The sequence below is a fragment of the Varanus komodoensis genome, unplaced genomic scaffold (genome assembly GCF_004798865.1).
Source record: "Varanus komodoensis strain SLA01 unplaced genomic scaffold, ASM479886v1 scaffold5, whole genome shotgun sequence".
In the NCBI taxonomy this organism is placed as follows: Eukaryota; Metazoa; Chordata; class Lepidosauria; order Squamata; family Varanidae; genus Varanus; species Varanus komodoensis.
The window spans coordinates 11,839,779-11,857,252 of record NW_025336087.1 but is presented as its reverse complement, the minus strand read 5'-3'; the positions used below and the strand labels follow the sequence as shown (position 1 = coordinate 11,857,252).

The window sequence follows — 17,474 nt, the reverse complement described above, 5'->3', positions numbered from 1 at the left end:
TGAAAAGGGAATATCTATAATTGTTTAAAAAGTGTTGTTTCATGTGGAATTTCTTAATTTCTTATACCTTGTAACTTGAAAAGGTGCTGTGGGTTTGATTTTCTTCATATACAAAGCCCAAAGGGCCCTCCCCTTTTATTTTGGGACAAATTATTGTGTGCTGTAGGACATGTTATTGAACTATGCTTGTTTCCTTTTAATCCACTGAAGATTAAATACTACAGATTAAAGATTAAATACTACAGATAGACCTTTTCGGTATGAATATGAGGAGTACTTTTAACAAAAGTATTACAGTTTTCTATGCTAATTAGAGAACATTTTATTTAATGATGTTGATTGGGTTTCTTGAATGACATGGCGAGAGATAGTGAATACATTGCATTTCAGTATGAAAAGGAAAACCAAAATGGATGTTTATTCCTAATTAGGGTTTCTTATGGAAGAGAAATGTTAACTGGTATTTCTCACATGCTTGGGATAAATGGTAAGAACATGTAAGTTATTAAAGTTGCATAGGTTTAGTGATGTTGATACTTTCAGCAAACATTAGCAAACTGAGTGGGGAAAAATTCAGAAATGTATAAGTAGTTAGCCTTAAATGCTCGTTATTGTATTATCCTGGGCATGTGGATTGCTGTCCACGTAAGATGGCTTTTGTTGTCAGCATGAGTTGCCTTGGGTATTCACACTTGTAGAAATGTAATGCTTTGCTAATTGTCTTTACAGTTCTGCTCCAGTGTGCAGCAATGAATGTCAGTTCTACACAGTGCATCATTTGAACTGTGAAGGAACACTATGTTTTTACTAATGGGACTTGTGTACAAAAAAGAGTGTCTAAGATATGGGTATTAGTATCCAGTGCTGTATAATTTTTTTCCCTTCCGTGATGCATGTTCACATACTACAGCTTCATTTCAGAATAGGAAAAATAGTACATATACACCGCTATTATCTGTGTATGTGTGCTAAGTACCCCTATTGTAAACATTTATACTATAGTGCCAGGATGACTGGCGTTGAGCTAGATCAGAAGTTACTGAGCTTCATGTGCAGAGCTGCGTGACTGTTTTGCAGGTCAGGAATCCGTAAAGCAAGGCTATGTGAAAGGAGCAAGTGATCCATGCATACAATTCCTCCCCTGAAGAGGAGTTGCTGACCTGTATAGTTTATGAACATTATTTGAAAGGATGAAGAAAAACTTTATCATATGCTGAGAAGGGAGTTCAGATGATAGATTCAAGTGTGCAGAACAGAGATCAAGAATTAATGGAATCATGGCTGGCAGATCAGTTCTCCCTCCCAAACAAATCTGGCCCAAGGAAGCTCACTAGCGAACGGTAGATGGAGCACCTGCTCTGCCTGCCTTCTGTCTGGCTAACTAGTCCTGCTGTAGCTCCAGGTAGAGATACGATTTCTTCTAGGAGAGGAATATTTTGTCTCCCATATGCTTCCTAACACAATCTGGAAATGATGTTTGGTACGTCTGCTGGCCAGTGCGATAGCCTGGCCCCTTAAATGTTAAGGCAGGAACATAGCAATTGCAACTGTGGCAGGGGCAAAGAGGGGGAAAAAAGATAAAAATGTCTGCACGTGTAAAATGGAAAGTCTCCCTTGCTTAAAAAAAAAACCAGAGCAGAACCTCTGTAAGTCAGTGAAGGGGTTTGAAGATTGATGGTAAATTGATTCTATATCCAAGCACTGAAATGGACCTTTAGCCATAATATTTTAAAATGGTTTATATAAATGATCAGATACCAACTGATTCTACTCAAAATATATTTAAATTTATACTAGCTTGCTTTCAGTTTTGTATTTAGTGGCTTTAAAAAGCCCAGTCATTCAAAAGACTTGTTAATGTTCTTTAAGTTTGATTTTCTATAATCTTCAGGATTTGAACACAGATGAGCAAAAATCATCTTGCAATCTCAGTTGCCTTTCTACTACTCATGAACTAAGTTCTCCAGAAGAGGAAGAATCACCAAATGTGAAAAAGGCTAAAGTGGACATTGAAACAAAAAATAACCTAACAGCCAAAGAATTGGTTACTGCAAATGGCACCAGTTTAAATCTTAACAAAGACACACAATATACTGCTCTTATAGATGACAGTAAAACAGAGACAGAGAGTGAGCCTGAAGAAGGAGAAATTACAGATTCTGAACAGGAGAACTATAGCAGTGAAGATGAAGTAACAAGTGAAGAAAATTCATATTCAGAAGATGTTGACAGTGAAGGTGAACTATGAATTTTTACAAAGTATTCTTAAATATTAGCATTTTGTAAACTAGCAAAATAGGATGATGACAAAAATTGAACTCTACAATATAGGTGTGGCTTAAGTGAAATGGTAAAAATTGCTCAATATGTTGTCTCTTCGAATAGCCTTCCACATTTACATCTAAATATGGATTTTATTATTATTGGTTATCTGTGAAGATACAGTTTATGATGTACTTTGTATGTATTTGTTTAGAGAATAACTCTCCTAGAAATGTTTGTATAGTTAGAAGGAAGCTAATGTATGTTAAAATGAACTTTGAAGTTCTTTGTTCTTCAGATATGGATCTATTTTTTTCTTATGCACAATGCATATAAAAATCCATATCTACATAAGTAGTTAGTTAGGACAGAGTCTAGTTGGTATTGCTTCTGAAATAGTATTTTTAAAAAATCAATATTTTACTTTCACAGTTTTCTTTTGATGAACTTGTGAATAGATTCCCTCCAGTCCAGGATGTTTCAAAGAGTGTAAATGATGTAGTTTATCCTATATTGCATACTTCTCATTTATTTATTCAAAACCTTTCTACCCCATCCACCACTGACATCTTGGGATGGCTTCCAATGTATATAGGAGGCTAGAACTCTTCCGTCTTTGATTTTACTTGGCAATCACTGAATATTGAACAAAACGCCTATCTAATCCAGCATTCTGTACCCACTGTAGTCAACCTTATCCCTATGGGAAGTCCACAAGTAGGGCATCTTTACTGGAGTAGCACTCTGCCACTTGTGTTTTCCAGCACCTGCTTTTGACAGGCATACTGGTTATGGGTTAACACAGGCATACTAGTGGTAGGTATAGGAAACCTCCTCATCTGCACTTATTTCCATGTCTTGAATCTGTAGTGGATGTCATACAGCTGGCTAGAAGTCTGGATCCTGAAAATGCTTCCATTGTATTCCTTGCAAAAGCTCTTTCCTAGGAGTGAGAGCTGTTTTCATTGACCTTTTCACCTACTCTGGCAATGGTGTACTACCTCTTTGGAAGTCTAGCATTAGCCATGTTTCTGTTCTCAGAAGTAGTGGGAGTTCTGTTGGTTAGCTTTGGTTGCTACTGGAAACAATTGTAACTCTACTGATATTATCTACTTAATTAATCCACAGTAACCAAGATACCTTTTGTATTGTACCCTACAATACAAAAGGGTTGTACCCTAGTGTCTTAATTGGCAAACTTTGGAAAAATGTTCTAGTCAATTTTTTTTCCTAGTGGATGCACTTGCATCATTCATTTTTTGCAGAGTTTTGAATAATTGGACCATTTGGTTTAACTGATATAATGGCAAACACTACTGGTAATCCAAAACTGATTATGGGAAAGGTTACCTTGCTTTGCCTGATTTTTTTCTCCCTTTATTTAGATGGTGACAAGATTTGGCCACCTTGTATTAGAGTGATTGTAATTAGATCACCTGTACTGCAGATGGGATCTTTGTATATCATCACAGCTGTCAAGCCTGCCACAATTGGAAGGTAACACAAAGTAGTATGCAAAGGCAATCCAGTCATTTCTGGTTTTGAGGGTTAAGTTCTTGCACCTAGTTTACTTATATTACTTCAGATATTTTCCTTTTATTTTCAGTTGCTGATAAGATCCCAAGTTCTAGTGAACCTGATACTTGTTTTTACTATAACAAATTCACTGATTTACATATGCTTTTATGATGACACTCTGGTTTTGATTCTGATTTCATATGCTCTCTGACTTCCAAGTAGTAGCATGTCAGGAATAGGGGCTAAAGGAAGTACAAGACAAGGTGAGGCAGAGTTTTCTGTAGAAGTCTGGTTAGGTGGCAAAGGCAAAATTCTGTGGATTGAATGCCGCTATCCAGCTGTGGCAGGACAGAACGAAACTTTCAATCTTCTGGGGTTGTTAGGATCTGTAGAAAAGGGATTGAAATTGAGTGGGGACAGATGTTACACTGAAAGGTGACCATCATAGAAGATCAAATGGAAACTCCTGCTCTGCTCACAGGTGTCTCTGCCCACATTTCTTGAATTTCCTTTTTTAGCTTGCCCACCCTGCCCCCTGCCATATCCCAGTCATCAGTCATACATGTGTGGGGAGGGCTCTGAGGTTAAGGAGGGAGTGCATGGGGCAAGTTATCTGGTTTCTGCCTAAAGCAGAAGTGCAGCATTCCAGTAGCTACTGAGATCTAATTTGACAGTTGGTACCTCACTTGCTGTAGAAGTCAGAAATCAGTTATCTACTGCCATCCAGCTCTCATTTTTTACAAAAACATATTGCCCCACTGGGTTTAAAGGATGGGAGAAATGTGGGTGTGGAACCTCTGGAAGTTATGTTCTTTTGTGCTGCTCTTCATTGTGTGCTGCTTGTGTGAATCTTCCTTAAAAAGTGACAAATCTTGTAGCATTATAACACTTGAGTTTTTAGCAACATTTTTATCTTCGTTTCTGTCTTTTGCTTTGTGTTTTTTGGCTTGTCTAGCATCCCTGAAACCTTAACGTCTTCTTGAATTGATATACTGACACAGAGGTTGATATTCCGCTTCGCCAATAACATAACTACTGCAACAGTTTTAGGCCATTTTTAATCTTTGTTTTACATTAGGGTCATATAAGATTATCTTGGATTATAGTCCTTTATCTTTTTCATTCATTCATAGACACATAGTCACTTACCTAGGAGTAAATGCCACTGATTTCAATGCCATTTTGAGCAAGATTTCAGAATCACTTGGGCAAAATCTCCTCTGAGCCTTGGCTTCTATTGATGGGCCCTGGTAGTGGCAGTAGCATCAGTGGCGGCAATGGCAGTGATAGTCTGAGACATTCCAAGTGCTGCTAGATGGCTGCCATTTTAATTTCCCACAATGTCCCTGACATAACTTCTCAAGAGTTTTGTGGCACATTATAATGGTGGCTAGATCTAGCTGCCCACATTCTTAAAAGCACCCCTAATGTCAGGAAAAAAATTAAAGAGAGACCCTGGTCAAGTATCAGCAATGATTCTTGGTCCTGGATGCCAGGTGCTGATACAACATGGCTTCTAAATCAGTATATATAGCACTCTACTGGTGTTTGCTTAGAGCAGTCTCTCACAATATGTCTCCTCTATTGTTGCCTCTCTTTGCAGAGAGAAAGGTATGGAACACACTCTACAGATCCCAGAGGTTGGCATTAGTAAGGTAATTAATAAGGAATTTTGATATAATCTAAGATTATTAACTGAGTACAGAAAGTAATTCTTGCGTTACAGCATTTAAAATTTATTGCAGTGTTGCTAAAATAAGCATGCTTTTAAAATTAAATGAATAAAATTCAATAAAAATTAAATTTTAAAACAATACAAAATAAATTGTAAGCATGGGAACAAAGACTATTTACCGCTTTTTGTAATCAGTTTGGGAGAGGGAGGTCTTTGGCTGAAGTGTAAAATCAAAATGTAAATAAATAATATTTTCTGTTAGTTTCATGCAGAAGTATATTTTGATCATGAATTGCAAAGTTACGTTCTTGTGGATCAAGGCAGTCAGAATGGGACCGTGGTTAATGGAAACCAGATTTTGCAGGTGAGCACAAGAAATAAAAGTGCTGTTGGCTGGTCTATCCTTTCCCATTATTGGAAATAGTCACCCCAATTTGGCCTTTTCTTTCTGCCCTTCTGGAACTTCTAGTGCTATATGACACTATAACCCTTGAGCTTTCTCTCTAGTGAATTAATTCAAAAACCTTTTATCAGTATTTATTTTCTAAATTCTACCATTTTCTTTTATTTTTCTGTAGCCTAAAACAAAAAGTGAGCCCCATGTTCTGGAACATGGTGATGAAGTGAAGATTGGGGAAACTGTATTATCCTTTCACATACACCCTGGTAGCGAAACCTGTGATGGATGTGAACCAGGGCAAGTTAGAGCCCATCTTGGTCTTGATAAGAAAAATGAGTCTTCTGGTAAGTGTTAATTTGTAAACATGCCATTGGTAATCCCTAGGAAAGGTAAGAGTAAAACATATTGAGAAATCATGCTGTATACCCATGATTAAGTTTGTTTAAAAAATTAATGATTAATTTAAAACAAATTAAGGAAGCAATGCTTGTGCATAAGAAAATCTCCCAAATCCCCATGCATTACTTTTATTAGAACCAATCAAATATGCTCAAAAGCTCTTTGTCAGAAAAGACATTACAAAAAGCAGATTGGGATAGTAGTACAACAGGAAGGGGGAAGACTTAATTTATTGGTTCAACATCAGGTCATAAAATCAAAAGAGAAAATGCAAAGTGATCTTGATAGATTGGAGCACTAGGCTGAAAACAACAGCATGGAATTTTACAGGGACAAACTCCTAGTTCCGCAGCCCCAAAAAAGAAACCAATTGCATAGTTATAAGATGCACTGGATCAACAATACAAGGCAGAGGGACCTTGGAATTGTTGTAGACCATAAACTGAATATGAGTCAACAGTGTGATGAGGCTGCAAAAAAGGCAAATGCTATTTTAGCAAACCCTAATAATAGAAGTGCAGGGGCTGCAGTGGTGCAGTGGTTTAAACTGCTGAGCTGGTTGATTGAAAGATCGACAGTTCGAATCCACAGACGGGGTGAACTCCCGTGCTTTGTCCCAGCTCCTGCTAACCTTGCAGTTCGAAAGCATATAAATGCAAGTGGATGAAAAGGTACCACTTCGGTGGGCAGGTAACAGCGTTCCACGCACCTCGGTGTTTAGTCATGCTGGCCACACGACCACGGAGACTGTCTGCGGACAAACGCTGGCTCCCTCGGCTAGGAAACAGAGATGAGCACTGCCCCCAAGAGTCAGTCATGACTGGACTTTAATGTCATGGGGAAACCTTTACCTTTTAATAATAGAAGTATCACTTCCAAATAATGCAAAGTAGTAGTTACTCTTTACTCAATACTGGTTAAGCATCATCTTGAGCCCTATGTCTAATTCTGAGAACCACAGTTTAAGAAAGATAGAGACAAACTGGGAAAGTTCCAGAAAAGTTCAACAAGGGTGACCTGGGTAGTGGAAACAAAGGCCTTTGAGAAGAGAGTGAAACAACTGGACATGTTTAGTGTCAACAAGAGAAGGCTCTTCAAGCATTTGAAAGGTTGGTACATAGAATGGGCTGAAGTTAGAGGAAGCCAGATTCCGACAGAACATTAGGAAAAGCTTCCTGACTGTTAGAGCAATACAGCAATGGAACCAATTATCCAGGGAGGATGTGGACTTTTCCACATGGGAGGTATGCAAGATACAGCTGGACAACTGGACAACTAACTGTTAGGAATGATTTAATTTGGAGTATCCTGCTTTGATCTGGGAGTTGGGCCTAATAGCCCTATTAGACCCTTCTAACTCTACTGTTCTATGGTTCTACGAGTCTTGGTCTGCACTGGAGGAAGAGGCAGACTTAAATAGATTAGATACTACTAGGTGTCTTTATGGTTTCAGGTTACACTAGAATGGTTGGGACAAACACATAATGGCTGATTGACATTTTGAAAATAATAAAGTTTAGTAGTTAATTGAATTTACTTAGGAATGTCTAACATTTTAAAAGAGCTGAGAGAGACCAACATCCCCTTCTTCACTCACCCAAGTCTTAATTATGCTTGCCAAATTGGCTGCCTCATTCACTATTAAACCATGGATGAGGGAGGTCTTATTGTGCACCAGCGTGGCATTTAAAGGCAGCATCCAGAGACCTGAGGGCAGCCTAGCAGGGCAATCACCAAACTGTTGGTAGAGCATGGCACAGTTAGCTGCCTGGGTCATGTTTTCCCGTGTTCCCTTGATCCCAATAAGCAGTAATAAAATATGCAGTAATCATGTAAGAAGTCAGTTTTGTGAACTATGAAGACCAGCACAAGGACAGATCTATATATAGTACAGAGCTCTTGTCATTGCCGATTCATGTGGTGAGCCAGTCAGGCTGTTCAATTTGCATGGTAGTGATTTGTTTCAGTGTATGCTGTATTACAAAGTAAAACAAGTTGTTCACCGTTACAGTAACACTATAAATGGTGTAAGGCAGGGGTCTCAAACTCGCGGCCTGCGGGCCAATTGCCGGGACGGGCAGGGCACAGGGGAGGGGCCCTGCAGCCTTCAAAGCGCCAGTGGCACCCAGGCCGGCCTCCGGATGAGCGGCCCACCACCACCGCGGTGGTGGAATACTTGGTGCGGCCCAGCCTCACCCAGACTCTACTTCCAGCGGCCCCCAGATAAGTTTAGTTTGAGACCCCTGGTGTAAGGCTTCTGTAGATGTATTTACTGTATTTATATTCTGCCCTTGCTCAGAGTAGCTTAACACAGCATTTTAGTCTTGCAGCAACACTGAAGTAAATACTCCTTAGTATGCTTCCACAGTGAAATGAAGATTCTGCTTCCCAGATCCAAGCTTGGCCCTCACTGTTATATTGTGTATCATGCATATAGGTAAACACTAGTAGGCAAAAGGGTGTCTTCCAGGTGTATTACAACTCCCATAATTTCTGCCCTGCTGGCTAGCACTGTAGTCAAAAATAACTGCCTGGCCCTGCTTTAGCAAAACATGATTTGATGCAGTTTTTCTTTAACTTCTACAGATGGATATCTACCAGCTTGCTTTAATGAAATTATATTTTACTTTCATTCAGTTTGCCCTGCACTGACAAAAGAAGAGAAGGAGTTAGTTAGAAGAAAAGCATTAAAACAAATACGTGTAAAATATGGCTTACAGGTGGGTACCTTTTTTTAATGGTTAACTGACAAATGATTGGATTGAGGGCTTATACTTTTTTAATCTTTGTATTGTATTCTGTACTCTGCAGTTTGAAGGTTTCAAGTGTTTGTAGAATGTGACTGAAACTTCTTATCAAGCTTAAAAGGGTGATTCCACTGGGTCTGTGCATTCAAAGCAATCTTGTAGCAGTTATATCAGTGACAATTCATTGTCAGAGATGGCAGTCCAATCCTTAAGACTGTAGACAAGGGCTTGGACGCTATCTGTGCCACTACTGCTTTTCAAAGCATTACTTCATGTGAACAACTTGGGTTAAAGTTAAGCACATAAGAGCAACCCTGCTGAATTCATGAAAAAATCAAGCCCAGCATCCTACTTGCCACCATGGCTAACCAGCAGCAAGGGCATGAAGGCAATAGCCTCTAGGGGTTTCTTAAACAATCAGTAGATATATTCTTACTAATTTGTCTATTCATCTTTTGCATTTTTCTAAACTAGTGATCAGTTTTTCATTATGCATTGTGTGAAGCATTTTCTTCTGTCCTGAATCAACTTGTCAGAATTACTGGAAGATGCCCTAGTTTTAGTGTTAATTTAGGAAGAAATACTTTTCTCCACTTCTTTGATACCATACATATATTATAAACATCTGTCAGGCTTTAAGTGTGTCTGTTATACCTAAAAAAGTGTTGTTGAAGGTCATCCTTGAAAAGAAAAATGGTTTAAAAACATGATTGTGTTTTGAAAAGAACACAGAGTATGAAAATGATCGAATCATGAAAAATCCAAATTACAAAGACCGAGCAGGAAAGCGCCGTGAGACAGTTGGAAGTGAAGGGAACTTTCACAGAGATGATGCCCCAGCCTCTGTGCACATGTAAGTGTGTTGGTATTCTGTAATCTTTATGTATCATTTCAACTTAAAGTTGTTATCCTTGTACATATACATTGCATAGTCATGCATACAGCCAGTTTTCTAAACCACAAAACTTGCTTAATTTGCAAATATTCCAACACAGGAAAAACATGTTCAGGAATATAAAATATGAATATACAGCCTTCACTGAGTAACACTGAATGAGCAATATAAACTCTTTTTAAAGCCCCAAACTAAAACTTGGTATCTATCAGGTTTCCAGATTAATCCTGAGTTGTTATTTACCAGAAAGAACTTAACCAATTCATGAAAAGTTTGTGGTTAAATTCTAGTTCTAGATATGTTGCATCTCAATAATGCACACAACTTTGTCCCCCCATGCTGCCCCTTAGTTGCAGTCCTATTGAAGCATGCTACTGTCACTCTTTGTTAAGTATGAAAAACTGTGCCAAAATAGCTTTTCTGGAGATGACCAAAGACATATTGATGACAATTCAGGATTACTTATGCCCAATACAGGATTTGTGTCACCTTGTAGCCTTGTGCAATAGTGTTATGCAGTAGTTGGCTATGTTGGTTTTTGTCAGTAGGGCAGTACCAATATCCAATAGCACAGCAAGCTTGCTAATGATCCCAGCATACCACTTCCAGTCATGAAGTTGTACTATTTTAAAAATTGTTGTTAGTTTCTATTGTAGCTCATTACAGTATTTAATTGCAGCTGTTCAGTTACTGATGTTTTCTTGGCATACAGATTTTGAAAAAGAGTATCAAAAGAATAAAATCACAATGTGATAAAACCACCAGTGCAGCAGAGTGAAAGGCACTAAAAGGTCTTAAGATTAAAATGCCTGGGGGAAATCATCAGAGTGGATTCTGGGCAAGCCTCTCTAAGAGGGAATTTCCTTGAAAAGTCCATCTCTTCAATAGCTTTCTGTTGTACCTCATTTGCTAGGGTGAACCATTGAAGGGAGTTACAGAATCAGGATGCCATCACTGTAAAGGCCCTATCTCATATTCTAGGGCAGTTGTACTTCTCTTCACAATGGGAATATGGAGCATGGCCACTAAAGATGAATATAACTGATGGGCAGCATCATTTGGTGCTTCAAATATTCTAATTCCAGACCTTTTAGGTAATAACTAGTACCTTGAATTGGGCCTAATAATAAACTAGAAGGAAGTGAGCAAATTAAACAGGTTTGTTATTTCCCCATGAACAGCTGCTGGTATTTTCTGCATAAAGCATAGTTGTATATGAGTCACAACTTTTTTCAAGACAAGGGTAGAAAAATATAATGTGCATATTCATTTACTTAGGTTTGTAGGAGAAAGAAAATGAAAACATATACTGCTCTTTTCCTCTGTATTATGTTTTTCTGTGTGTTTTTTAAAGTGAAATTAGTGATAGCAACAGAGGTCATAAAATGCTGGAGAAGATGGGATGGAAGAAAGGAGAAGGGCTTGGAAAGAGTGGTGGTGGAATAAAAGATCCGGTAGGTCTATCTGAATTTATACATTCCACAGAAATTATGGCTTCAATACTTTACTGACCTATTTGAGTATAAGCCCATTGAAATAAACTTACTATGAGGTAGACATTTATAGGATCATGCTTTTGTATTTACAATACATGGACTGCAAACCTATGCACACTTACTTGGGAGCAAGGGCATTTAACCTAATAGGACTTATAAAAACACATGCATACTCTTTATACACTAAATGATTTGTGATACTCTTTAAAAAGACTCAAAACAGAAAGAAAATTCTGTTTTACTGGATATAGAAGACTCGATTAATGAAGTTGCTTATTTAACAATGGATATGTTGTAGGAATACAAATGGTCAATGGCCATTGCAGACTTAAATGCTAATCCATTGTTCAGCACTTCATGGATGAGCCTTGGGTTTCCATTATCTCCTCTCCTTGAACACACTGGTCTGCAAGTTCAAAACTAAGCTTAATTCAAATCAAAGGAAATACTGTTTAGGCTAAACAGTGCAGAATCATAAACAATGTTATCTTGTTGATTCATTATAGGAAGTGAAGTCTTCCAAACACCTTAAAACCATGCTGGAATGGAAATGGCAGCCTGCAGCTAGTTGCTGCAGATTCCCATAGTCCAAGCCATGGTTTAACATTTCCTACTTAACAGAGCAAACAAGTGTTAGGAAAGCAGTTCTGAGAGGAGCTAAGTGGCATTCAAGAGCTTAGATCAAAATAACCATAAGGAAAACTCAGGCATGACAAGAATAAGGCTTGAAAACTGGCATATTCTGCTTCTGTGTAAATGCAAAATTGCCCTTAAAATTTAAAGCACAAATGCCATGAAAAATCATAGTTGCAAGGATCCAGAATTATACTTAAAGGAATTGCTAAAGCAAACCATTACATTCAAACATACCTTTTTATTTTTACCATTTGCCAACAAGCCCAAAAAACATGGACTGCATAGTATAACATACTATTATAACTGAATAAGAAGGCCTTTGCTGGATAGAAGATTGATCTGAGAGTACAAAGTCTTGCATTGATTTGAAGCTGCAAGGATTCATTAAAAATTGGGGGAAACTTTCAAATGGTTAACAGCCATTCAGCAGTGGACTAAATCATTAAGGAAACCTGAGGCCCATTCATTAGACATCTGAAAAGAAAAATTGAACAGGCATCTCATGTATGGTACAAGTAGCTTGGGGTAGCGATTTGAACTGAAAGATTGATTGACTCTTTTACAGTTATGGTTCACCTGAGACATGCTTTTGAGATTTGAAGATGCTACATTAATACCATTCCTCTCTCTCATACATAATTATAAAAGGAAAGCTCATTGGCTGTTTTGATAAAACAAATTTTATTTTGACCATCGTATTTTTTAATAGTGTCAATTTTGGTTTCTTTACTACTGTTTGTTATGGGTGATAATTCTTGAAAATTTTTTATTCAGAATCATTTATTGCTCAGTAGCCAACCAGATCTCTTTTTTCATGTACATCAAACTAAGAATACAAAACTAGTACAGAGTGACAACATACAAGGAAATCAAGCGAAGTGTAATATGAAAAACTTTTAATGAATTATAAACCTGATTTATAAAGTAAAAATATTAAAATTAATTCAAATATCTTACTAACCTGTACTATCAGAATTTTATTGGCTAGATCAGTGGTTCCCAACCTTTTCTATGCCCTGCACCTCTAAAAAATCTTTGATTTATGTTTGCACCCCCTACAAAAGTAATATCACATTTGAAGATGAAGAAGTCAGATTTCTAATTTTTGAAACACTGATTGAATCACAAACAGTACTGTGAGAGAACAAAGATAACTCAAAGATAAGTTTTTAACTCAGTGCATAAAATTCAAATATAAATTGAGCAATTAAAAAAATTGTAAATAGTAAAATTGGACCAACTGTGAAAATAAAATTCATGGTGTTGTCAAAATGTTGCCGATTGCAATCCCCAAATCTGCCTGTGAATTCAGGCGATACCTACATTTTGTCTTGATTGACAAAACAGAACTGAGTCCAAATGCAAACAAAATAATAATAAATCATATTATTATTGGGATAATTTTTGTTGAAAAAGTTGGGATTCGCCAATTTGGCAAGTCACAGCCTTCCTCTTCATCACACTATCTAAATGCCATCTCACACCCTGTGGGGATGCAGGCCCTCCAGGTTGGGAACCCCTGGTCTAGATTATACTCCACTACTAGCTACTTGGGTGTCCTCCTAACAGGTTAAAATTTGAGGAGGGTATATCAAATGTATTTAGCAAATGCTGCAATATTATTTTAGCAAAGTACAGATTAACAGTTTTCAGGCTGTCCTACTGTGATTTGATTAAACCTGTCAAAAAGTTATGGAATGCATGTTTATTATTGAATTTTTATTTTTGTGCAATTTTTAACAGATCAAACTTCAACTGCACAGAAAGCATGCAGGCCTAGGTGCAAGTACTCCTCTCTCTCCTGAAGAGGTTCAGATAATCAACACCAAGAACAAAAGAAATTGGGAAAAAGCAAGAGAGAGATTTGCAGAAAACTTCCAAGATTCTAAAACACAGAAAAACGTACCAAAGGATCTGCCTTGGATTAGAGAAACAACAGAATGAAGTTTTCATTTTAATTTATTAACATGTTTAAATGGTTTTTTATTTTATGCTAAGTGGAACCTGGATTATTTGTAGTATATTTCTTAGACTGCTGTACAGGCTCATTAACTGCAATTCATTGTTCAGTTTACATGCTATTTTTGTTAAAAGCATAGTTTTAAGCATAAGATAATGCATGAATTAAAATGGCCCAGGTTTTGATTTGAAGGGATTTGTGAGATTAGCATTGTGGAACATGTGGAGGGGAAGTGACTTCTTATTTGTAATCTACTAAGTCAGTAAATATTCATTTTTGTTTTTGGATGTTTCATGGATCTCAGTGTATAGACTGATGCAAAAATGCCTTGTACATGTTCAGACTTTTTAGATTTTTAGGAAAAGAGGAGCAGCATTGATAAACCTCACTTCATTCTTATTAAATTACCAGATTGTCAAACAATCCATTAGACATTAATCCTATTTTAAGTGTACTATCACTGGTTTTGATGAAGAAATGTACAAAACTTTGCAGTAAAGCCTTTTTTTTTCTTCTGTGAAGAACTGTGAGGATTGCGTATACAACTCAATATTGAGGTAGCATGTTCACAAACTGCCACGATATTCAAAGCTGCTCTACACTTAAAGAATTGGATGGTTCAGTCCAAGGACTTGTGCCTGTTACAGAATTCAGGAGAGGAAATTGTATACTTACTGGGTAAAGAATTCTCTGAAAAACTAACATAAGGACAGCTCTAAGGTAGTCTGTTTCGATATGGGCATAAAATTTCAAGAGGCATTCAGTGGTAGAATCCAAACGTTCTGTACCACAGTATTCTTAAAGTGTAGGTGGCCTTAGAAAGTAGACTGCTCTCTGCTGTCACTCTCTTTAAGCTATGCTGCAGTAGGCCATGAAATCAAGGGGATGGCTATACGGTTTTTAGCAGACCTGCACTTTTTCTTAACCTATGGGCCTGTCATGTCTCCATTGCTGGCAATGGAATTTAGGCCAGTGATCTTGGTTTCTCTTTCTTTTGTGCTTCAGAGCAGAAACCGGATTGCTTATTTATTGAAATGTCAATAAACCTGTGATTTCAACTTACGCTGTGTGAGTCTTTAGCTCAAGCATGCTAGGAAAAAGGGGTTTCAATCAAAAAGTTTTAATATTAATCTGTTATGTTGCTTGTACTTGTGGGTAGACCCATCTGATTTGGGGCTTACTCCAACCAACCAATAACTCAAACGATCTGTAGTAGATTATTGTATACCTAGTTCAAACAGTTATAATTATGGTTAATTACCAATATGCTTCTTGTTGCATAAATTATTCCATGCGAAACTTTCTCCCTGATTTTTTGCACTGATGGCTTTAAAGGAACAAATGTCACTATATCAGCTTTTGGCTTGGGGAAGAAAAAGTCATTATTAAACAAGTTTAAGTTCCTTTTGAAATCAATTTAGATTCTTCAGATTACAGATAAAGGTTAGTCTGTTCCAGCAACTTACATTTTTTTAACTGTTAAGAAATTCCTCAAAATAGCGCCAGTTTCTGCTTAAACTTGCCCCTTCCTTTATCTTAAGCTTCAGCTTATTTAACAAGGCAGGCAAGATTTATTAAAACCATTATGCCTCTTGCTGCAAAGGTAATTACCTTTCATTTTTTTAAACTCAGAATGGTACATCCCACTACCAACTTTTTGTAGTAGCTCTTTATGCAAATAAATATCAACTCATCTTAAATAGTGCAATGATAACATTGCCTTAAATCATAGAAAAATCTCAGTTATACAGCAGAAGAGCAAAAATACACTTTCAGAAGGCAGGTTTAATGCCTTATTCTTCCATAATAAAATCTAGACAGACAGTTTTCAAAGTACACACAGGTCAGTAGCATAGGCAGGAGTAGAGGTAGAATTACACATTTAAGATAGAGGGATGAAAAGATTTTCTGCACTGATATGCCACTTAACTGCTAACAGATCTCAGCATTTAACACTTGCAGAAGCTAGTGGTTCATTCACATAGTATTTACTGTGGTTTAGAAAAAACGTGTAGTGCTGGTATCATTTTTTGAGACAGTATCCGTATCTTCAGTATAGCAAGATTCTCAGCTGTGGTGTTCTCTCACAACTTCCTTGAAATCTAAGGGAAGGAAATACACTTAATTTTAAATTGTTTATAGTGTTCTTTGTCCATTACTTCTTGTGCAAAAGCCTAACTTCACTGGAAATTTTACAGAAAGAGACCATGAATAACCAACAACTTAAATGACACTCCCTTTAACAGTTTTTGAAATATATGCAACAAGCAACAGTGTTCCTGTACAGGTGTCAAAGAAACATAATTGCTTTTGCAGTTTTGATTTTGGAGGTTGTAACCAATAAATGCAGTACTTACAAACTGCTTTATTTTCTCAGTCCTCCATAACTTGAGGCTTACAGATTATGCAAGAGATGCACGTACCATTTACACATGCAATTTTAATTTTTTTTTGCATGCTCGCTTACACTGAAGATCAAAACTCCGCGGATGTAGAACACTAGCGCAGTTGGAAGAGAAATGAACGAAAAATCTCTCCCTGATGAGCTAGTTTTATTACATTTGGTGACGTTCCAAAATAGAATCAGCCCCGACTTTGAGTTCTGCTATACGCCCACAGCCGGCTTTAGTTGGGCTCCATGTACTAAAAAACGGGAGGTGGCGCGGTTCCTTTCCCAAGCCGCCCATTAACGCGTGAATACTGGGACCAAGCGGGAACAGCGCTACTGTCTACGCCAGCAACTTTCGGGGCAATTCGGTTAATACTGGCATGGTTCAAGATCGAGGCTCTACAAGCAGCGGAGCTTAGCGGTTGAAAGATTTTACTTGAGCCCTGGGCCCCTCTGCTTGGAGAACTATTCTGCGCGCGGGCAGAGATCCTGCTATTCCAGAGGCCTAACTTTAAGATTTGATCATGCACACCTCCTCACAAAAGGCTTTAAAATGACACAGGGTTAGATACTCCCCATGGGCGCCACCGTACGCGTTGTTAGGCAGGAAAAAAAGGATCCATTTCCTGCATGCTTGGAGTTGTGGGCCCTTTTTTCCCCCAAATCATGCAAAGTTTAAGCAAAGGCATGGCAGGATACTTCCTCATCCAGCAACTTGGTGCCCTGCTCTTCAACACATTCCCTGGGAATCACGGAAACTGCACTCCGAACTTCAAGATGGGAATGGCTGCATTCAACTACTTACTCAGTTTGTGCTGAGAACAGGAGAAAATACCCCCAAACAAAATAGGATTTGATGCCGATCTGCAAATCCTACTCCTTGCGTTCCTAGTCTCTGAGGCCTACATTCTGTATGCACTCGGAGGAAGTCTCATCTGAGGTCAGTAAGACTATTTCTGAGGAGACACCACGCATAGGATTGCTCCCTGAAAGAGCGCGCAGTAGTTCCTCGTTCAGCTTCCGCCATTGCCGCCTGCACCCGTGTGCCGTCTCCGCCTAATTCATCTTCCGAGCCCTTTCCAAAGGAAAGGATTTGC

At 38.0% G+C, this 17,474-nt stretch overlaps 1 protein-coding gene and 1 non-coding gene across 2 annotated transcripts in view; one reads left to right on the top strand and one right to left on the bottom strand.

The window, feature by feature from the left end:
* Positions 1 to 15,050, top strand: part of AGGF1 (angiogenic factor with G-patch and FHA domains 1) — a 28,987-nt gene extending 13,937 nt beyond the window's left edge. Inside the window, exons 6-14 of the mRNA XM_044446292.1 lie at positions 1,892 to 2,237; positions 3,648 to 3,759; positions 5,384 to 5,435; positions 5,718 to 5,819; positions 6,034 to 6,199; positions 8,892 to 8,974; positions 9,727 to 9,854; positions 11,251 to 11,350; positions 13,772 to 15,050. Of these exons, the coding sequence (XP_044302227.1) occupies positions 1,892 to 2,237; positions 3,648 to 3,759; positions 5,384 to 5,435; positions 5,718 to 5,819; positions 6,034 to 6,199; positions 8,892 to 8,974; positions 9,727 to 9,854; positions 11,251 to 11,350; positions 13,772 to 13,972 (1,290 nt within the window). The 3' untranslated portion in view covers positions 13,973 to 15,050. The remainder of the gene's footprint in view (positions 1 to 1,891; positions 2,238 to 3,647; positions 3,760 to 5,383; positions 5,436 to 5,717; positions 5,820 to 6,033; positions 6,200 to 8,891; positions 8,975 to 9,726; positions 9,855 to 11,250; positions 11,351 to 13,771) is intronic.
* Positions 15,051 to 16,239: 1,189 nt separating this feature from the next.
* On the bottom strand, positions 16,240 to 16,372 carry LOC123031690. Its single transcript, XR_006416372.1, has one exon. It is a non-coding gene; the product is annotated as a small nucleolar RNA SNORA47 (small nucleolar RNA).
* Between the last annotated feature and the right edge of the window lie 1,102 nt (positions 16,373 to 17,474).